General features: G+C 44.3%; 1 protein-coding gene across 1 annotated transcript in view; it reads left to right on the forward strand.

The window, feature by feature from the left end:
- The window catches only part of LOC311121100 (deoxyribonuclease gamma-like), a 40146-nt gene that overhangs the window by 6052 nt on the left and 10569 nt on the right, over positions 1-23525 (forward strand). The window contains exons 2-5 of the mRNA XM_084195629.1: positions 2938-3096; positions 3956-4044; positions 8196-8285; positions 9625-9737. Coding sequence (XP_084051755.1) covers positions 2947-3096; positions 3956-4044; positions 8196-8285; positions 9625-9737 — 442 coding nt within the window. The 5' untranslated portion in view covers positions 2938-2946. The remainder of the gene's footprint in view (positions 1-2937; positions 3097-3955; positions 4045-8195; positions 8286-9624; positions 9738-23525) is intronic.

The raw sequence follows: 23525 nt of genomic DNA on the forward strand, positions 1-23525 counted from the left end.
ACACAACATGGCAGCAACACGTGACAACACAGCATGGTAGCAACACAACATGACAACAGCATGGTAGCAACACAACATGACAACATCATGGTAGCAACACAACATGACAACAGCATGGTAGCAACACAACATGACAACACAGCATGGTAGCAACACAACATGACAACAGCATGGTAGCAACACAACATGACAACAGCATGGTAGCAACACAACATGACAACAGCATGGTAGCAACACAACATGACAACAGCATGGTAGCAACACATGACAACAGCATGGTAGCAACACGTGACAACACAGCATGGCAGCAACACAACATGGCAGCAACACGTGACAACACAGCATGGTAGCAACACAACATGACAACAGCATGGTAGCAACACAACATGGCAGCAACACAGCATGGTAGCAACACAACATGGCAGCAACACAACATGGCAGCAACACAACATGGCAGCAACACAACATGGTAGCAACACAACATGACAACACAGCATGGTAGCAACACAACATGACAACAGCATGGTAGCAACACGTGACAACACAGCATGGTAGCAACACAACATGGCAGCAACACAACATGGCAGCAACACAACATGGCAGCAACACAACATGGTAGCAACACAACATGACAACACAGCATGGTAGCAACACAACATGACAACACAACATGGTAGCAACACAACATGACAACAGCATGGTAGCAACACATGACAACAGCATGGTAGCAACACATGACAACACAGCATGGTAGCAACACAACATGACAACAGCATGGTAGCAACACAACATGACAACAGCATGGCAGCAACACGTGACAACACAGCATGGTAGCAACACAACATGGCAGCAGCATGGTAGCAACACAACATGACAACACAGCATGGTAGCAACACAACATGACAACACAGCATGGTAGCAACACAACATGACAACAGCATGGTAGCAACACATGACAACAGCATGGTAGCAACACAACATGACAACACAGCATGGTAGCAACACAACATGACAACAGCATGGTAGCAACACAACATGACAACAGCATGGTAGCAACACAACATGACAACACAGCATGGTAGCAACACAACATGACAACAGCATGGTAGCAACACAACATGACAACAGCATGGTAGCAACACAACATGACAACAGCATGGTAGCAACACAACATGACAACAGCATGGTAGCAACACATGACAACAGCATGGTAGCAACACGTGACAACACAGCATGGCAGCAACACAACATGGCAGCAACACGTGACAACACAGCATGGTAGCAACACAACATGACAACAGCATGGTAGCATCACAACATGGCAGCAACACAGCATGGTAGCAAAACAACATGGCAGCAACACAACATGGCAGCAATACAACATGGCAGCAACACAACATGGTAGCAACACAACATGACAACACAGCATGGTAGCAACACAACATGACAACAGCATGGTAGCAACACGTGACAACACAGCATGGTAGCAACACAACATGGCAGCAACACAACATGGCAGCAACACAACATGGCAGCAACACAACATGGTAGCAACACAACATGACAACACAGCATGGTAGCAACACAACACAACATGACAACACAACATGGTAGCAACACAACATGACAACAGCATGGTAGCAACACATGACAACAGCATGGTAGCAACACATGACAACACAGCATGGTAGCAACACAACATGACAACAGCATGGTAGCAACACAACATGACAACAGCATGGTAGCAACACAACATGACAACAGCATGGTAGCAACACAACATGACAACAGCATGGTAGCAACACATGACAACAGCATGGTAGCAACACTTGACAACACAGCATGGTAGCAACACAACATGGCAGCAACACGTGACAACACAGCATGGTAGCAACACAACATGGCAGCAACACGTGACAACACAGCATGGTAGCAACACAACATGGCAGCAACACGTGACAACACAGCATGGTAGCAACACAACATGGCAGCAACACGTGACAACACAGCATGGTAGCAACACAACATGGCAGCAACACAGCATGGCAGCAACACAACATGGCAGCAACACGTGACAACACAGCATGGTAGCAACACAACATGGCAGCAACACGTGACAACACAGCATGGTAGCAACACAACATGGCAGCAACACGTGACAACACAGCATGGTAGCAACACAACATGGCAGCAACACGTGACAACACAGCATGGTAGCAACACAACATGGCAGCAACACAGCATGGTAGCAACACAACATGGCAGCAACACGTGACAACACAGCATGGTAGCAACACAACATGACAACACAGCATGGTAGCAACACAACATGACAACAGCATGGTAGCAACACAACATGGCAGCAACACGTGACAACACAGCATGGTAGCAACATACGTGCAATAGCTGGGGATACCCGAGGAGAGGTTTGAAAACCACTGCTTTAGGGTACACATTTATTATGATTATTGAGAGATTTCTATTTAACTTTGTGACTGGCTGACTGACTGACTGACTGACTGACTGACTGACTGACTGGCTGACTGACTGACCGGCTGACTGACTGCCTGACTGGCTGATTGACTGGCTGACTGGCTGACTGACTGACCGGCTGACTGACTGACTGACCGGCTGGCTGACTGACTGACTGACTGACCGACTGACTGACCGACTGACTGACTGACTGACTGACCGGCTGACTGACTGACCGGCTGGCTGACTGACTGACCGGCTGACTGACTGACCGGCTGACTGACTGACTGACCGACTGACTGACCGACTGACTGACTGACTGACTGACTGACCGGCTGACTGACTGACCGGCTGGCTGACTGACTGACTGACTGACCGACTGACTGGCTGACCGACTGTCTGATTGACTGGCTGACTGACTGGCTGACTGGCTGATTGATTAACAAAGTTCTGCCTCTTCCACAGCGTGGCACCATGTCCTCTTCTTCCTCCCTCCTCTTCCTATTCCTCCTCTCTCTGAGCGGGGTGAAGCCGACCTCTGGGTTTAAGATTTGTGCCTTTAACGTCCAGAGCTTCGGAGACTCCAAGTCACAAAACACTGAAGTCATGCGCACGCTCATACAGGTGAGAGTCTCATACACACCCACACACACACACACACACACACACACACACACACACACTCGCAGGGTGCTGCAGGGCTTATCAGAGGGCTGTGTGTGAGTGAACCTGGATGACATATGATCTCATGACTAAAGCAAACAGAACCTGACATACAGACCTGTACAGACATGATGGAGAGGAGAGGAGAGGAGAGGAGAGGAGAGGAGAGGAGAGGAGAGGAGAGGAGAGGAGAGGAGAGGAGAGGAGGGGAGGGGAGAGGAGAGGAGAGGAGAGGAGAGGAGAGGAGAGGAGAGGAGAGGAGAGGAGAGGAGAGGAGAGGAGAGGAGAGGAGAGGTGTGTGAGAGCTGACCCTTCCATACCACAACTTCCTTACCTCTATCTCCCTCTTACATACCCACCCACCCACACACACACACACCCACCCCCTCTCTCTCGTACGGTGAGACACTTAATAAACCATCCTCTATTTCTACATTATATGTTTGATCGGTTGAAATCTTCAATCTGTGGCTAAAGTCAGAACAGAAAATCTCAAAATCTGAAGCTGAAAATGTATCCCTTTGTGTGTGTTTCAGATTGCGTCTCGTTGTGATGTGTGCGTGTGTGTGTTTGTGTGTGTGTTTCAGATTGTGTCTCGTTGTGATGTGTGTGTGTGTGTGTGTGTGTTTCAGATTGTGTCTCGTTGTGATGTGTGTGTGTGTGTGTGTGTGTGTTTCAGATTGTGTCTCGTTGTGATGTGTGCGTGTGTGTGTTTGTGTGTGTGTTTCAGATTGTGTCTCGTTGTGATGTGTGTGTGTGTGTGTGTGTGTTTCAGATTGTGTCTCGTTGTGATGTGTGTGTGTTTGTGTGTGTGTTTCAGATTGTGTCTCGTTGTGATGTGTGCTTGCTACAGGAAGTGAGAGACACTAAACAGAAAGCCATGCCGCTGCTGATGACTGCCCTGAACAGGTCAAACACACACACCAAAGTATATGTGTTTTCGGAGGTTGTGAATGTGAGCGTGTATACAGTTGAAGTCATTAAAACTCGTTTTTCAACCACTCCACAAATTTCTTGGTAACAAACTATAGTTTTGGCAAGTCGGTTAGGACAACTACTTTGTGCATGACACAAGTAATTTTTCCAACAATTGTTTACAGACAGATTATTTCACTTATAATTCACTGTATCACAATTCCAGTGGGTCAGAAGTTTACATACACTAAGTTGACTGTGCCTTTAAACAGCTTGGAAAATTCCAGAAAATTATGTCATGGCTTTAGAAGCTTCTGATAGGCTAATTGACATCATTTGAGTCAATTGGAGGTGTACCTGTGGATGTATTTCAAGGCCTGCCTTCAAACTCAGTGCCTCTTTGCTTGACATCATGGAAAATCAAAAGAAATCAGCCAAGACCTCAGGAAAAACATTGTAGACCTCCACAAGTCTGGTTCATCCTTGGGAGCAATTTCCAAACGCCTGAAGGCACCACGTTCAGCTGTACAAACAATAGTACGCAAGTATAAACACCATGGGACCACGCAGCCGTCATTCCGCTTAGGAAGGAGATGCGTTCTGTCTCCTAGAGATGAACGTACTTTGGTGCAAAAAGTGCAAATCAATCCCAGAACAACAGCAAAGGACCCTCAGGGGTGAGTGCTCAGTCCCCTCCTGTACTCCCTGTTCACCCATGACTACATAGCCAGGCAAGATTCCAACACCATCATTAAGTTTGCCGACGACACAACAGTGGTAGGCCTGATCACCGACAATGATGAGACAGCCTATAGGAAGGAGGTCCGAGACCTGGCCGTGTGGTGCCAGGATAACAACCTCTCCCTCAACGTGACCAAGACAAAGGAGATGATTGTGGACTACAGGGAAAAAAAGAGGACTGAGCACGCCCCCATTCTCATCGACGGGGCTGTAGTGGAACAGGTTGAGAGCTTCAAGTTCCTTGGTGTCCACATCACCAACGAACTATCATGGTCCAAACACACCAAGACAGTCGTGACGAGGGCACGACAAAGCCTATTCCCCCTCAGGAGACTGAAAAGATTTGGCATGGGTCCTCAGATCCTCAAATAATTCTACAACTGCACCATCAAGAGCATCCTGACAGGTTGCATCACCGCCTGGTATGGCAACTGCTCGGCCTCCGACCGCAAGGCACTACAGAGCAGAGCATATGGAGCGTGAGCGAGCGTGGAGCGAGCGTGGAGCGTGAGCGGACGGATTTTGAACAGAGCGCAGAGCGGCATTTTTAAAAGGACGGAGCGTCGCCCTATGTCCCGCTCCAATTTCGCTCGCTCACACCACGAGTCTGAAGCATGCTCAAGCCTGACCCAGAATCCATCTGTTTAATTTAATTTGTGTCGTCCATGAATTTGTATTTTATAGAGCGAGAGGACCAGCAGCAGCAACAAGAGAAAAGGGTTGAGGAATTCAAACGTTTATTCACTGCACGCAAAGGCCCAACCATAACAAGGGACAGAAACGGAGAGCTGGATGTAGCATTTTTTAAAATGATTTTCATGGACTATGAACCGTTGAGTAAAGGAGAACGCGAAGGGATGCAACACTTCGCCAGCGCAGCTCAACCGGGCTACACCCCCCCCAAGAAACTATGATAAATCAGTACTTTACTTTGTCAAATTTACATCTGAGATGCCCCATTCACATGCTTCAGCTGGCGATCAAAAACGCCGTTAACGAGCACCACAACATTAATAGGCTGTTAGTGAAAGTCGGGCACCTGGTGAAAAGTGTACGCAAGAGCACAGAGGAAACCGACCAATTAGGTGTCTGCCCCACAAATGCCTGCGCCATTCGATGGAGCAGCCAGCTGCGGATGATTCAGTCGTTCATCCGGTTGTTCCAAAAAGACCCGTTATGGCAAAACAAACTCAAGTCTAATGTTGCTAACATCACCCTGAATCAAGTACGGCAGCTGACACACCTTGTCAGTGTGCTGACACCACTAGCAGACCTCACAGACAAAATGCAGAAGGAGCTGGGGAACCTGGGGATGATCCTCCCTGCTGTCACAGAAATCAAATCCCTGCTCACCGATTACACTCACGCTGCACTTCCAATGGGCATCGCTGCTTTTGCAGAAACATTGGCAAACAACGTGTCAATTCGCTATGGAATATACTATACTGATTAACATCTCATTTTAGCGTCAGTGTTAGATCCCCGTTTCAAGACAGAATGGATAATCCGAGATGAGTCTGTATGCAACAAATTCGGGGAGATAAAGTAAGGCTGTGGTTTAAGCTAAAAGTGAAATACATGCAGATTTTGTTCCTTTTTTGGAGTGAGCGGGGGGCGATTTGAGTGGAGCGCGATGCAAACTGCGTTGAGCGCTGAGCGATAATGAGCGGACTGGCCTGATGTGGCTTTGGGCGGGGGGAGCGGAGGGGTGAACAGCTCCGTGAGCGAGGAGCTGAGATTCTCACCGCTCCACTCCGCTCATATGCTCTGCTACAGAGGGTAGTGCGTACGGCCCAGTACATCACTGGGGCCAAGCTTCCTGCCATCCAGGACCTCTATACCAGGCGGTGTCAGAGGAAGGCCCTCAAAATTGTCAAAGACTCCAGCCACCCAAGTCATAGACTGTTCTCTCTGCTACCGCACGGCAAGCGGTACCGGAGTGCCAAGTCTAGGTCCAAAAGACTTATCAACAGCTTCTACCCCCAAGCCATAAGACTCCTGAACAGCTAATCATGGCTACCCGGACTATTTGCACTGCCCCCCCACCCCATCTTTTTACGCTGCTGCTACTCTGTTAATTATTTATGCATAGTCACTTTAACTCTACCCACATGTACATATTACCTCAACTATCTCAACTAGCCGATGCCCCCGCACATTGACTCTGCACCGGTACCCCCTTGTATATATAGCCTCCCTACTGTTATTTTATTTTACTTCTGCTCTTTTTTTCTCAACACATTTTTGTTGTTGTTTTATTTTACTTTTTTCTTTAAAAATAAATGCACTGTTGGTTAAGGGCTGTAAGTAAGCATTTCACTGTAATGTCTACACCTGTTGTATTCGGCGCATGTGGCCAATAAAATTTGATTTGATTTGAAGATGCTGGAGGAAACAGGTACAAAAGTATCTACATCCACAGTAAAACTAGTCCTATATCGACATAACCTGAAAGGCCGCTCAGCAAGGAAGAAGCCACTGCTCCAAAACCGCCATAAAAAAGCCAAACTACGGTTTGCAACTGCACATGGGGACAAAGATCGTACTTTTTGGAGAAATGTCCTCTGGTCTGATGAAACAAAAATATAACTATTTGGCCATAATGACCATCGTTATGTTTGGAGGAAAAGGGGGGTGGCTTGCAAGCCGAAGAACACCATCCCAACCGTGAAGCACAGGGGTGGCAGCATCATGCTGTGGGGGTGCTTTGCTACAGGAGGGACTGGTGCACTTCACAAAATAGATTGCATCATGAGGAAGGAAAATGATGTAGATATATTGAAGCAACATCTCAAGACATCAGTCAGGAAGTTAAAGCTTGGTCGCAAATGGGTCTTCCAAATGGACAATGACCCCAAGCATAAGGGTCATTGTCCATTTGTCATTGTCCATAAGTTGTGGCAAAATGGCTTAAGGACAACAAAGTCAAGGTATTGGAGTGGCCATCACAAAGCCCTGACCTCAATCCTATAGAACATTTGTGGGCAGAACTGAAAAAGCATGTGTGAGCAAGGAGGCCTACAAACCTGACTCAGTTACACCAGCTCTGTCAGGAGGAATGGGCCAAAATTCACCCAACTTATTGTGGGAAGCTTGTGGAAGGCTACCCGAAACGTTTGACCCAAGTTAAACAATTTAAAGGCAATGCTACCAAATACTAATTGAGTGTATGTAAACTTCTGACCCACAGGGAATGTGATGAAATAAATAAAAGCTGAAATAAATCATTTTCTCTACAATTATTCTGACATTTCACATTCTTAAAATAAAGTGGTGATCCTAACTGACCTAAGACAGTGAATTTTTACTAGGATTAAATGTCAGGAATTGTTGAAATGTATTTGGCTAAGGTGTATGTTAACCTCCTACTTCAACTGTATTAAGAGGGGTTTTCTCTCTCTCAGGTATGACAGCCAGAACCAGTATGCATATGTGGCCAGTGAGCGGCTGGGCAGGACACCTAGCTACCAGGAGCAGTATGTGTTTGTGTTCAGGTGAGACCAGGACACCTAGCTACCAGGAGCAGTATGTGTTTGTGTTCAGGTGAGACCAGGACACCTAGCCACCAGGAGCAGTATGTGTTTGTGTTCAGGTGAGACCAGGACACCTAGCTACCAGGAGCAGTATGTGTTCAGGTGAGACCAGGACACCTAGCCACCAGGAGCAGTATGTGTTTGTGTTCAGGTGAGACCAGGACACCTAGCCACCAGGAGCAGTATGTGTTTGTGTTCAGGTGAGACCAGGACACCTAGCCACCAGGAGCAGTATGTGTTCAGGTGAGACCAGGACACCTAGCCACCAGGAGCAATATGTGTTCAGGTGAGACCAGGACACCTAGCCACCAGGAGCAGTATGTGTTCAGGTGAGACCAGGACACCTAGCCACCAGGAGCAGTATGTGTTCAGGTGAGACCAGGACACCTAGCCACCAGGAGCAATATGTGTTCAGGTGAGACCAGGACACCTAGCCACCAGGAGCAGTATGTGTTCAGGTGAGACCAGGACACCTAGTCACCAGGAGCAGTATGTGTTCAGGTGAGACCAGGACACCTAGCCACCAGGAGCAGTATGTGTTCAGGTGAGACCAGGACACCTAGCCACCAGGAGCAGTATGTGTTCAGGTGAGACCAGGACACCTAGCTACCAGGAGCAGTATGTGTTTGTGTTCAGGTGAGGCCAGGACACCTAGCCACCAGGAGCAGTATGTGTTCAGGTGAGACCAGGACACCTAGCCACCAGGAGCAGGATGTGTTCAGGTGAGACCAGGACACCTAGCCACCAGGAGCAGTATGTGTTCAGGTGAGACCAGGACACCTAGCCACCAGGAGCAATATGTGTTCAGGTGAGACCAGGACACCTAGCCACCAGGAGCAGTATGTGTTCAGGTGAGACCAGGACACCTAGTCACCAGGAGCAGTATGTGTTCAGGTGAGACCAGGACACCTAGCCACCAGGAGCAGTATGTGTTCAGGTGAGACCAGGACACCTAGCCACCAGGAGCAGTATGTGTTCAGGTGAGACCAGGACACCTAGCTACCAGGAGCAGTATGTGTTTGTGTTCAGGTGAGACCAGGACACCTAGCCACCAGGAGCAGGATGTGTTCAGGTGAGACCAGGACACCTAGCCACCAGGAGCAGGATGTGTTCAGGTGAGACCAGGACACCTAGCCACCAGGAGCAGGATGTGTTCAGGTGAGACCAGGACACCTAGCCACCAGGAGCAGGACTGAGTCTGACAAGCTTTTTCATATGATTCTAAAAGTATGATTACTGTGCTTGTGTGTGTGCGTGTGTGTGTGTGTGTGTGTGTGTGCGTGTATGTGTGTGTGTGTAGGATTGGCTCGGTGACCGTAACAGATCAGTACCAGTATCCTGACATGTTGCCGGGAGACGAGGATGCCTTCTCCAGAGAACCCTTCATAGTCCGCCTCCACACCCCCAAGACAGGTAGCACTGCTGTTATGAGCTGTCATAGGGCTGTTATGAGCTGTCATAGGGCTGTTATGAGCTGTTATAGGGGTGTTATAAGCTATCATAGGGCTGTTATGAGCTGTCATAGGGCTGTTATGAGCTGTCATAGGGGTGTTATGAGCTGTCATAGGGGTGTTATAAGCTATCATAGGGCTGTTATGAGCTGTTATAGGGCTGTTATGAGCTGTCATAGGGCTGTTATGAGCTATCATAGGGCTGTTATGAGCTGTCATAGGGCTGTTATGAGCTGTCATAGGGGTGTTATAAGCTATCATAGGGGTGTTATGAGCTGTCATAGGGGTGTTATAAGCTATCATAGGGCTGTTATGAGCTATCATAGGGCTGTTATGAGCTGTCATAGGGCTGTTATAGGGCTGTTATGAGCTGTTATAGGGGTGTTATAAGCTATCATAGGGCTGTTATGAGCTGTCATAGGGCTGTTATTAGCTGTTATAGGGCTGTTATAAGCTATCATAGGGCTGTTATGAGCTGTCATAGGGCTGTTATGAGCTGTTATGAGCTGTTATGAGCTGTTATAGGGGTGTTATGAGCTATCATAGGGCTGTTATAGGGCTGTTATGAGCTGTCATAGGGCTGTTATGAGCTGTTATAGGGCGGCAGGTAGCTTAGTGGTTAAGAGCGTTGTGCCAGTAACCGAAAGGTCGCTGGTTCTAATCCCCTGGCCGACTAGGTGAAAAATCTGTCGATGTACCCTTGAGCAAGGTACTTAACCCTAATTGCTCATGTAAGTCGCTCTGGATAAGAGCGTCTGCTAAATGAGTAAAATGTAAAATGTAAATGTAAATGTTATAGGGGTGTTATAAGCTATCATAGGGCTGTTATGAGCTATCATAGGGGTGTTATAGGGCTGTTATGAGCTGTCATAGGGCTGTTATGAGCTGTCATAGGGCTGTTATGAGCTGTCATAGGGCTGTTATGAGCTGTTATGAGCTGTTATAGGGCTGTTATGAGCTGTTATAGGGCTGTTATGAGCTGTTATAGGGCTGTTATGAGCTGTTATAGGGCTGTTATGAGCTGTTATAGGGGTGTTACAAACAGTAGTAAAATGTTATTACAGGTACATTCAGGTAAAACTATGGAGTTAGAATAAAACAGACATGACATCACACCACACATGGACTCCTGTCTCTCTCTCTCTCTCTCTCAATTCAATTCAATTTCAATGTAAGGGCTTTATTGGCATGGGAAACGTGTGTTAACATTGCCAAAGCAAGTGAAGTAGATAGTAAACAAAAGTGAATTAAACAATAAATATTAACAGTAAACATTACACTCAGAAGTTTCAAAAGAATAAAGACATTTCAAATGTCATATTATGTATATATACAGTGTTGTAACGATGTGCAAATAGTTAAAGTACAAATGGGAAAATAAATAAACATAAATATGGGTTGTATTTACAATGGTGTTTGTTCTTCACTGGTTGCCCTTTTCTTGTGGCAACAGGTCACAAATCTTGCAGCTGTGATGGCACACTGTGGTTTTTCACCCAGTAGATAAGGGAGTTTATCAAAATTGGGTTTGTTTTCGAATTCTTTGTGGATCGCTGTAATCTGAGGGAAATATGTGTCTCTAATATGGTCATACATTTGGCAGGAAGTTAGGAAGTGCAGCTCAGTTTCCACCTCATTTTGTGGGCAGTGTGCACATAGCCTGTCTTCTCTTGAGAGCCAGGTCTGCCTACGGCAGCCTTTCTCAATAGCAAGGCTATGCTCACTGAGTCTGTACATAGTCAAAGCTTTCTTTAAGTTAGGGTCAGTCACAGTGGTCAGGTATTCTGCCACTGTGTACTCTCTGTTTAGGGCCAAATAGCATTCTAGTTTGCTCTGTTTATTTGTTTGTTCTTTCCAATGTGTCAAGTAATTCTCTTTTTGTTTTCTCATGATTTGGTTGGGTCTAATTGTGTTGTTGTTGTTGTTGTTGTCCTGGGGCTGTGTGGGGTCTGTTTGTGTTTGTGAACAGAGCCCCAGGACAAGCTTACTTAGGGGACTCTTCTCCAAGTTCATCTCTCTGTAGGTGATGGCTTTGTTATGGAAGGTTTGGGAATCGCTTCCTTTTAAGTGGTTATAGAATTTAACGGCTCTTTTCTGGATTTTGATAATTAGCGGGTATTGGCCTAATTCTGCTCTGCATGCATTATTTGGTGTTTTACGTTGTACACGGAGGATGTTTTTGCAGAATTCTGCATGCAGAGTCTCAATTGGGTGTTTGTCCCATTTTGTGAATTCTTGGTTGGTGAGCGGACCCCAGACCTCAGAACCATAAAGGGCAATGGGTTCTATAACTGATTCAAGTATTTTTAGCCAGATCCTAATTGGTATGTCAAATTTTATGTTCCTTTTGATGGCATAGAAGGCCCTTCTTGCCTTGTCTCTCAGATCGTTCACAGCTTTGTGGAAGTTACCTGTGGCGCTGATGTTTAGGCCGAGGTATGTATAGTTTTTTGTGTGCTCTAGGGCAACGGTGTCTAGATGGAATTTGTATTTGTGGTCCTGGCAACTGGACCTTTTTTGGAACACCATTATTTTTGTCTTACTGAGATTTACTGTCAGGGCCCAGGTCTGACAGAATCTGTGCAGAAGATCTAGGTGCTGCTGTAGGCCCTCCTTGGTTGGTGACAGAAGCACCAGATCATCAGCAAACAGAAGACATTTGACTTCAGATTCTAGTAGGGTGAGGCCGGGTGCTGCAGACTGTTCTAGTGCCCTCGCCAATTCGTTGATATATATGTTGAAGAGGGTGGGGCTTAAACTGCATCCCTGTCTCACCCCACGGCCCTGTGGAAAGAAATGTGTGTGTTTTTTGCCAATTTTAACCGCACACTTGTTGTTTGTGTACATGGATTTTATAATGTCGTATGTTTTTCCCCCAACCCCACTTTCCATCAATTTGTATAGCAGACCCTCATGCCAAATTGAGTCAAAAGCTTTTTTGAAATCAACAAAGCATGAGAAGACTTTGCCTTTGTTTTGGTTTGTTTGTTTGTCAATTAGGGTGTCTCTCTCTCTCTCTCTCTCTCTCTCTCTGTCTCTCTCTCTGTCTCTCTCTCTCTGTCTCTCTGTCTCTCTCTCTCTGTCTCTCTCTGTCTCTCTCTCTCTGTCTTTCTGTCTCTGTCTCTCTCTCTCTGTCTTTCTGTCTCTGTCTCTCTCTCTCTCTCTGTCTCTCTCTCTGTCTCTCTCTCTGTCTCTCTGTATCTGTCTCTCTGTCTCTCTCTCAATTTCAATTCAATGTAAGGGCTTTATTGGCATGGGAAACGTATGTTAACATTGCCAAAGCAAGTGAAGTAGAAAGTAAACAAAAGTGAAATAAACAATAAATATTAACAGTAAACATTACACTCAGAAGTTTCAAAAGAATAAAGACATTTCAAATGTCATATTATGTCTATATACAGTGTTGTAACAATGTGCAAATAGTTAAAGTACAAATGGGAAAATAAATCAACATAAATATGGGTTGTATTTACAATGGTGTTTGTTCTTCACTGATTGCCCTTTTCTTGTGGCAACAGGTCACAAATCTTGCTGCTGTGATGGCACACTGTGGTATTTCACCCAGTAGATATGGGAGTTTATCAAAATTGAGTTTGTTTTCTAATTCTTTGTGGGTCTGTGTAATCTGAGGGAAATATGGTCATACATTTGGCAGGAGGTTAGGAAGTGCAGCTCAGTTTCAACCTCATTTTGTGGGCAGTGTGCACATAGCCTGTCTTCTCTTGAGAGCCAGGTCTGCCTATGGCGGCCTTTCTCAACAGCAAGGCTATGATCACTGAGTCTGTACATAGTCAAAGCTTTCCTTAAGTTTGGGTCAGTCACAGTGGTCAGGTATTCTGCCACTGTGTACTCTCTGTTTAGGGCCAAATAGCATTCTAGTTTGCGCTGTTTTTTTGTTAATTCTTTCCAATGTGTCAAGTAATTATCTTTTTGTTTTCTCATGATTTGGTTGGGTCTAATTGTATGGTTGTCCTGGGGCTCTGTGGGGTCTGTTTGTGTTTGTGAACAGAGCCCCAGGACCAGCTTGCTTAGGGGACTCTTCTCCAAGTTCATTTCTCTGTAGGTGATGGCTTTGTTATGGAAGGTTTGGGAATCGCTTCCTTTTAAGTGGTTATAGAATTTAACGGCTCTTTTCTGGATTTTGATAATTAGCGGGTATTGGCCTAATTCTGCTCTGCATGCATTATTTGGTGTTTTACGTTGTACACTGAGGACATTTTTGCAGAATTCTGCATGCAGAGGCTCAATTTGGTGTTTGTCCCATTTTGTGAAAACTTGGTTGGTGAGCGGAACCCAGACCTCACAACCATAAAGGGCAATGGGTTCTATAACTGATTCAAGTATTTTTTGCCAGATCCTAATTGGTATGTCGAATTTTATGTTCCTTTTGATGGCATAGAAGGCCCTTCTTGCCTTGTCTCTCAGATCGTTCACAGCTTTGTGGAAGTTACCTGTGGCGCTGATGTTTAGGCCGAGGTATGTATAGTTTTTTCTGTGCTCTAGGGCAACGTGTCTAGATGGAATTTGTATTTGTGGTCCTGGCAACTGGACCTTTTTTGGAACACCATTATTTTTGTCTTACTGAGATTTACTGTCAGGGCCCAGGTCTGGCAGAATCTGTGCAGAAGATCTAGGTGCTGCTGTAGGCCCTCCTTGGTTGGTGACAGAAGCACCAAATCATCAGCAAACATTAGACATTTTACTTCAGATTCTAGTAGGGTGAGGCCGGGTGCTGCAGACTGTTCTAGTGCCCTCGCCAATTCGTATATACAGTGGCTTTCGAAAGTATTCACCCCCCTTGGCATTTTTCCTATTTTGTTGCCTTACAACCTGGAATTAAAATGGATTTTTGGGGGGGTTTGTATCATTTGATTTACACAACATGCCTACCACTTTGAAGATGCAAAATATTTTTTCTTGTGAAACAAACAAGAAATAAGACAAAAAAACAGAAAACTTGAGCTTGCATAACTATTTACCCCCCCCCAAAGTCAATACTTTGTAGAGCAACCTTTTGCAGTAATTACAGCTGCAAGTCTCATGGGGTATGTCTCTATAAGCTTGGCACATCTATCCACTGGGATTTTTGCCCATTCTTCAAGGCAAAACTTCTCCAGCTCCTTCAAGTTGGATGGGTTCCGCTGGTGTACAGCAATCTTTAAGTCATACCACAGATTCTCAATTGGATTGAGGTCTGGGCTTTCACTAGGCCATTCCAAGACATTTAAATGTTTCCCCTTAAACCACTCGAGTGTTGCTTTAGCAGTATGCTTAGGGTCATTGTCCTACTGGAAGGTGAACCTCCGTCCCAGTCTCAAATCTCTGGAAGACTGAAACAGGTTTCCCTCAAGAATTTCCCTGTATTTAGCATCATCCCCACAGCATGATGCTGCCACCACCATGCTTCTGGGGATGGTGTTCTCGGGGTGATGAGTTGTTGGGTTTGCGCCAGACATAGCATTTTCCTTGATGGCCAAAAAGCTTGATTTTAGTCTCATCTGACCAGAGTACCTTTTTCCATATGTTTGGGGAGTCTCCCACATGCCTTTTGGTGAACACCAAACGTGTTTGCTTATTTTTTTCATTAAGCAATGGCTTTTTTCTGGCCACTCTTGTGTACGGCTTAAAGTGGTCCTATGGACAAATACTCCAATCTCCGCTGTGGAGCTTTGCAGCTCCTTCAGGGTTATCTTTGGTCTCTTTGTTGCCTCTCTGATTAATACCCTCCTTGCCTGGTCCGTGAGTTTTGGTGGGCGGCCCTCTCTTGGCAGGTTTGTTGTGGTGCCATATTCTTTCAATTTTTTAATAATGGATTTAATGGTGCGCCGTGGGATGTTCAAAGTTTCAGTTATTTTTTTATAACCCAACCCTGATCTGTACTTCTCCCCAACTTTGTCCCTGACCTGTTTGGAGAGCTCCTTGGTTTTCATGGTGCCGCTTGCTTGGTGGTGCCCCTTGCTTAGTGGTGTTGTAGACTCTGGGGCCTTTCAGAACAGGTGTATATATATATACTGAGATCATATGAAACTTATATTGCACACCGGTGGACTTCATTTAACTAATTATGTGACTCCTGAAGGTAATTGGTTGCACCAGATCTTATTTAGGGGCTTCATAGTAAAGGGGGTGAATTCATATGCACGCACCACTTTTCCATTATTAATTTTTTTTGAATTTTTTGATACAAGTTATTTTTATCATTTCACTTCACCAATTTGGACTGTTTTGTGTTTGTCCAATACATGAAATCCAAATAAAAATCAATTTAAATTACAGGTTGTAATGCAACAAAATAGGAAAAACGCCTAGGGGGATGAATACTTTTGCAAGGCACTGTATATATGTTGAAGAGGGTGGGGCTTAAACTGCATCCCTGTCTCACCCCACGGTCCTGTGGAAAGAAATGTGTGCTTTTTGCCAAATTGAGTCAAAAGCTTTTTTGAAATCAACAAAGCTTGAGATGGCTTTGCCTTTGTTTTGGTTTGTTTGTTTGTCAATTAGGGTATGCAGGGTGAATATGTGGTCTGTCATACGGTAATTTGGTAAAAAGCCAATTTGACATTTGCTCAGTACATTGTTTTCACTGAGGAAATGAATTAGTCTGCTGTTAATGATAATGCAGAGGATTTTCCCAAGGTTGCTGTTGACGCATATCCCACGGTAGTTATTGGGGTCAAATTTGTCTCCACCTTTGTGGATTGGGGTGATCCGTCCTTGGTTCCAAATATTGGGGAAGATGCCAGAGCTAAGGATGATGTTAAAGAGTTTAAGTATAGCCAATTGGAGTTTGTGGTCTGTATATTTTATCATTTCATTGAGGATACCATCAACACCACATCAACACCTTTTTGGGTTGGAGGGTTTGTATTTTGTCCTGTAGTTCATTCAATGTAATTGGATAATCCAGTGGGTTCTGGTAGTCTTTAATAGTTGATTCTAAGATTTGCATTTGATCATGTATATTTTTTTACATTTATTTATTTTTTGCTGTTTGTTCTTTGTTATAGGGCCAAAAAGATTGGAGAAGTGGTTTACCCATACATCTCCATTTTGGATAGATAGCTCTTCGTGTTGTTGTTTGTTTAGTGTTTTCCAATTTTCCCAGAAGTGGTTAGAGTCTATGGATTCTTCAATTACATTGAGCTGATTTCTGACATGCTGTTCCTTATTTTTCCGTAGTGTATTTCTGTATTGTTTTAGTGATTCACCATAGTGAAGGCATAGGCTCAGGTTTTCTGGGTCTCTATGTTTTTGGTTGGATAGGTTTCTCAATTTCTTTCTTAGGTTTTGCATTCTTCATCAAACCATTTGTCATTGTTGTTACTTTTCGGTATTCTGTTTCAGATTTTTAGATTTGATAGGGAAGCTGAGAGGTCAAATATACTGTTTAGGTTTTCTACTGCCAAGTTTACACCTTCACTATTACAGTGGAACGTTTTGTCCAGGAAGTTGTCTAAAAGGGATTGAATTTATTGTTGCCTAATTGTTTTTTTGGTAGGTTTCGACACTACTTTCCTTCCATCTATAGCATGTCTTAATATTATTCCATTCCTTTGGCTTTGATGCCTCATGATTCAGTATTGCTCTGTTCAAGTAGACTGTGATTTTGCTGTGGTCTGATAGGGGTGTCAGTGGGCTGATTGTGAACGCTCTGAGTGACTCTGGGTTGAGGTCAGTGATAAAGTAGTCTACAGTACTACTGCCAAGAGATGAGCTATAGGTGTACCTACCATAGGAGTCCCCTCGAAGCCTACCATTGACTATGTACATACCCAGAGTGCGACAGAGCTGCAGGAGTTGTGACCCATTTCTGTTGGTTATGTTGTCGTAATTGTGCCTAGGGGGGCATATGGGGGAGGGAATGCTGTCACCTCCAGGTAGGTGTTTGTCCCCCTGTGTGCTGATGGTGTCAGGTTCTTGTCCAGTTCTGGCATTTAGGCCGCCACGGACTAGTACATGTCCCTGGGTCTGGAAATGATTGATTTCCCCCTCCAGGATGGAGAAACTGTCTTCATTAAAGTATGGGGATTCTAGTGGGGGGATATAGGCAGCACACAGGAGGACATTTTTCTCTGTTGAGATCATTTATTTTTCAATTTCTAGCCAAATGTAAAATGTTCCTGTTTTGATTAATTTAATAGAGTGAGTTAGGTCTGCTCTATACCAAATTGGCATACCCCCTGAGTCCCTTCCCTGTTTCACACCTGGTAGTTTGGTGGATGGGACTACCAGCTCTCTGTAACCTAGAGGGCAACCAGTGGGTCCGTCTCCTCTATACCATGTTTCTTGTAGGATGACAATGTCTGTATTTCTGATTTCTTTGGTAAAGTCCAGGTTCCTGCTCTTTAGGGTCTGTGCTGACTGGAGTGTGTTCACCTGCTGTTCCAGCTCCACCTGCCTTACCTCCAGCTGGGTGAATTTATCCTTCATTTTAATGAGGGAGTAGTACTCTGTGCTGGGAAGTTGACTTTCTGCTTGGGGTTGCTCTGTGGGGTTATTTAATGAAGAGGTCTGGTCTGACCCACTCGGGGTGGGGGTATCTTTCTCAAGGGAGAGCGTCTCCTGCTGAGCTATTTTGTTGATTAGGTGAAAGTCCAGCTGAAACTGTTTGGGGTTGCCCTGTACCAATACTGTTCCAGATTTATAGAGATTTACAGTGGGGAAAGAAAGTATTTAGTCAGCCACCAATTGTGCAAGTTCTCCCACTTAAAAAGATGAGAGAGGCCTGTAATTTTCATCATAGGTACACGTCAACTATGACAGACAAAATGAGAAAAAAAATCCAGAAAATCACATTGTAGGATTTTTAATGAATTTATTTGCAAATTATGGTGGAAAATAAGTATTTGGTCAATGACAAAAGTTTGTCAATACTTTGTTATATACCCTTTGTTTGCAATTACACAGGTCAAACGTTTTCTGTAAGTCTTCACAAGGTTTTCACACACTGTTGCTGGTATTTTGGCCCATTCCTCCATGCAGATCTCCTCTAGAGCAGTGATGTTTTGGGGCTGTCGCTGGGCAACATGGACTTTCAACTCCCTCCAAATATTTTCTAAGGAGTTGAGATCTGGAGACTGGCTAGGCCACTCCAGGACCTTGAAATGCTTCTTACGAAGCCACTCCTTCGTTGCCCGGGCGGTGTGTTTGGGATCATTGTCATACTGAAAGACCCAGCCACGTTTCATCTTCAATGCCCTTGCTGATGGAAGGAGGTTTTCACTAAAAATCTCACGATACATGGCCCCATTCATTCTTTCCTTTACACGGATCAGTCGTCCTGGTCCCTTTGCAGAAAAACAGCCCCAAAGCATGATGTTTCCACCCCCATGCTTCACAGTAGGTATGGTGTTCTTTGGATGCAACTCAGCATTCTTTGTCCTCCAAACATGACGAGTTGAGTTTTTACCAAAAAGTTCTATTTTGGTTTCATCTGACCATATGACATTCTCCCAATCCTCTTCTGGATCATCCAAATGCACTCTAGCAAACTTCAGACGGGCCTGGACATGTACTGGCTTAAGCAGGGGGACACGTCTGTCACTGCAGGATTTGAGTCCCTGGCGGCGTAGTGTGTTACTGATGGTAGGCTTTGTTACTTTGGTCCCAGCTCTCTGCAGGTCATTCACTAGGTCCCCCCGTGTGGTTTTGGGATTTTTGCTCACCATTCTTGTGATCATTTTGACCCCACAGGGTGAGATCTTGCGTGGAGCCCCAGATCGAGGGACATTATCAGTGGTCTTGTATGTCTTCCATTTCCTAATAATTGCTCCCATAGTTGATTTCTTCAAACCAAGCTGCTTACCTATTGCAGATTCAGTCTTCCCAGCCTGGTGCAGGTCTACAATTTTGTTTCTGGTGTCCTTTGACAGCTCTTTGGTCTTGGCCATAGTGGAGTTTGGAGTGTGACTGTTTGAGGTTGTGGACAGGTGTCTTTTATACTGATAACATGTTCAAACAGGTGCCATTAATACAGGTAACGAGTGGAGGACAGAGGAGCCTCTTAAAGAAGAAGTTACAGGTCTGTGAGAGCCAGAAATCTTGCTTGTTTGTAGGTGACCAAATACTTATTTTCCACCATAATTTGCAAATAAATTCATTAAAAATCCTACAATGTGATTTTCTGGATTTTTTAAAATCATTTTGTCTGTCATAGTTGACGTGTACCTATGATGAAAATTACAGGCCTCTCTCATCTTTTTAAGTGGGAGAACTTGCGCAATTGGTGGCTGACTAAATACTTTTTTCCCCCACTGTATATTAGCTGACTCAGAGTCCTCGTTGTCTAGTATCCTGAGTTTCCACCCATCGCTAACACCTCCCCTCTTAACAGAGGGGTAGTGTGCTAATATAGCACTGTGCCATGCCAGGGGATGGTCTGTGTAGAAGATAAGGTTGCTTATGTTCTCATTTTTATAATAGTCTGCAAAAAGTGTCTCTTGATTTCCCATAAGGAGCTTCATTTTGTACTCTTTTCGTGTCTTATCATTCTTTACATACAGAGGGTACTGTATTTTAATGACCTCTGAACAGCGGGAGGGTGCTTCTAAGGCCTCTCCATTTGGTTGGGGTAGACTGTGCGACTCTCCTGCCATTGTTGGGCTCAAGGGCTTTGACACCTCTCACTTCACACGTCAGTGCTAATTGAAGTTGTATCTCTTTGTCCTAGCAAGCTTGGTAGCCTTAGCATTCAGTCCTTATAAAGTAAAATACAGTGGGGAAAAAAAGTATTTAGTCAGCCACCAATTGTGCAAGTTCTCCCACTTAAAAAGATGAGAGAGGCCTGTAATTTTCATCATAGGTACACGTCAACTATGACAGACAAAATGAGAAAAAAAAATCCAGAAAATCACATTGTAGGATTTTTAATGAATTTATTTGCAAATTATGGTGGAAAATAAGTATTTGGTCAATAACAAAAGTTTCTCAATACTTTGTTATATACCCTTTGTTGGCAATGACACAGGTCAAACGTTTTCTGTAAGTCTTCACAAGGTTTTCACACACTGTTGCTGGTATTTTGGCCCATTCCTCCATGCAGATCTCCTCTAGAGCAGTGATGTTTTGGGGCTGTCGCTGGGCAACACGGACTTTCAACTCCCTCCAAAGATTTTCTATGGGGTTGAGATCTGGAGACTGGCTAGGCCACTCCAGGACCTTGAAATGCTTCTTACGAAGCCACTCCTTCATTGCCCGGGCGGTGTGTTTGGGATCATTGTCATGCTGAAAGACCTAGCCACGTTTCATCTTCAATGCCCTTGCTGATGGAAGGAGGTTTTCACTCAAAATCTCACGATACATGGCCCCATTCATTATTTCCTTTACACGGATCAGTCGTCCTGGTCCCTTTGCAGAAAAACAGCCCCAAAGCATGATGTTTCCACCCCCATGCTTCACAGTAGGTATGGTGTTCTTTGGATGCAACTCAGCATTCTTTGTCCTCCAAACACGACGAGTTGAGTTTTTACCAAAAAGTTATATTTTGGTTTCATCTGACCATATGACATTCTCCCAATCCTCTTCTGGATCATCCAAATGCACTCTAGCAAACTTCAGACAGGCCTGGACATGTACTGGCTTAAGCAGAGGGACACGTCTTGCACTACAGGATTTGAGTCCCTGGCGGCGTAGTGTGTTACTGATGGTAGGCTTTGTTACTTTGGTCCCAGCTCTCTGCAGGTCATTCACTAGGTCCCCCCGTGTGGTTCTGGGATTTTTGCTCACCATTCTTGTGATCATTTTGACCCCACGGGGTGAGATCTTGCGTGGAGCCCCAGATCGAGGGAGATTATCAGTGGTCTTGTATGTCTTCCATTTCCTAATAATTGCTCCCACAGTTGATTTCTTCAAACCAAGCTGCTTACCTATTGCAGATTCAGTCTTACCAGCCTGGTGCAGGTCTACAATTTTGTTTCTGGTGTCCTTTGACAGCTCTTTGGTCTTGGCCATAGTGGAGTTTGGAGTGTGACTGTTTGAGGTTGTGGACAGGTGTCTTTTATACTGATAACATGTTCAAACAGGTGACATTAATACAGGTAACGAGTGGAGGACAGAGGAGCCTCTTAAAGAAGAAGTTACAGGTCTGTGAGAGCCAGAAATCTTGCTTGTTTGTAGGTGACCAAATACTTATTTTCCACCATAATTTGCAAATAAATAAATTAAAAATCCTACAATGTGATTTTCTGGATTTATTTTTCTCATTTTGTCTGTCATAGTTGACGTGTACCTATGATGAAAATTACAGGCCTCTCTCATCTTTTTAAGTGGGAGAACTTGCACAATTGGTGGCTGACTAAATACTTTTTTTCCCCACTGTATATCATTGTAATGTATTTTTCTTCTTGGTTTTTTAAAGTATAAAATAGCTTCAGACTAAACATTACTCACTCAGTTCCAGGTTGGATGGTGTTTTCAGGTTTCTGTTTGTTTTCCAGAGCATTTGCTGTATAGTTTGGGAATAGTCATCCTTGGTAGTAGAAAGCCTTCCAGGTAATTCTGTCCAAAATCAGGTTGTAGGTTTTGGAGTTTTGATTTGGAGTGAAGGTTATTGTGGAGGGTAGCTTCCTGTATATGTCCCTGCCAAAAAAATAATTTTTGTAAAAACAAGCTGAAAAATTATCTCTCTGTCGCTCTCTCTCTGTCTCTCTCTCTCTCTCTCTCTGCATGGGAAACATATGTTAACATTGCCAAAGCAAGTTAAATAGATAATAAACAAAAGTGAAATGAACAATAAAACATTTACAGTAAACATTTCAAATGTCATATTATGTCTATATACAGTGTAACAATGTGCAAATAGTTAAAGTACAAATGGGAAAATAAATCAACATAAATATGGGTTGTATTTACAATGGTGTTTGTTCTTCACTGGTTGCCATTTTCTTGTGGCAACAGGTCACAAATCTTGCTGCTGTGATGGCACACTGTGGTATCTCACCCAATAGAAATGGGAGTTTATCAAAATTGGATTTGTTTTCTGAATTCTTAGTGGGTCTGTGTAATCTGAGGGAAATAGGTTTGGAGTTTTGGTTTGGAATGAAGGTTATGTTGTGGAGGGTAGCATCCTGTATATGTCCCTGCCAAGAAATCACATTTGATCTAACTCTAAATCTAAATTTTTTGTAAAAACATGCTGAAAAATGCGGGAGCTCTCTCTATCCTAAACCTCTTGATCTCTACTCTCTCTCTCTGTCTCTCCTCTCTCTCTCTCTCTCTCTCTCTCTCTCTCTGCCTCTCTCTGTCTCTCCTCTCTCTCTCTCTCTCTCTGTCTCTGTCTCGCTCTCTGTCTCTCTGTCTCTCTCTCTCAATTCATTTCAATTCAATTCGCTTTATTGGCATGACGTAACAATGTACATATTGCCAAAGCTTACTTTGGATATTTACAATATTAGCATAATTAAAATAATAATAATCAATATTGTCAACGGGACAACAGTAACAACAATAACCAAGGGTCAAAATAACCATTGAACAATAACAATATAGAGGACATGTGCAGGTTGGTTGGTCTGTCAGACACTGTCCCTCATCTTATGGCAGGCAGCAATGTAGTGCGCTGCCAACCCACAGCTCTCTGCGTCCTCCCCCAACAGGACGGGTAGCCGATTCTCATCAGAGAGGTCTTTGAAACCTTGAAAAACTGTTTCAAATTTGGGGAAATCACACTCTCTAATTGTTTTATATTTTTTACATTTTGTCAGGAAATGCATCTCTCTCTGTCTCTTTCTCTCTGTCTCTCTCTTTCTCTCTC

This window comes from Coregonus lavaretus, assembly GCF_964263955.1.
Source record: "Coregonus lavaretus genome assembly, contig: HAP1_SCAFFOLD_250, whole genome shotgun sequence".
Taxonomy (NCBI): domain Eukaryota; kingdom Metazoa; phylum Chordata; class Actinopteri; order Salmoniformes; family Salmonidae; genus Coregonus; species Coregonus lavaretus.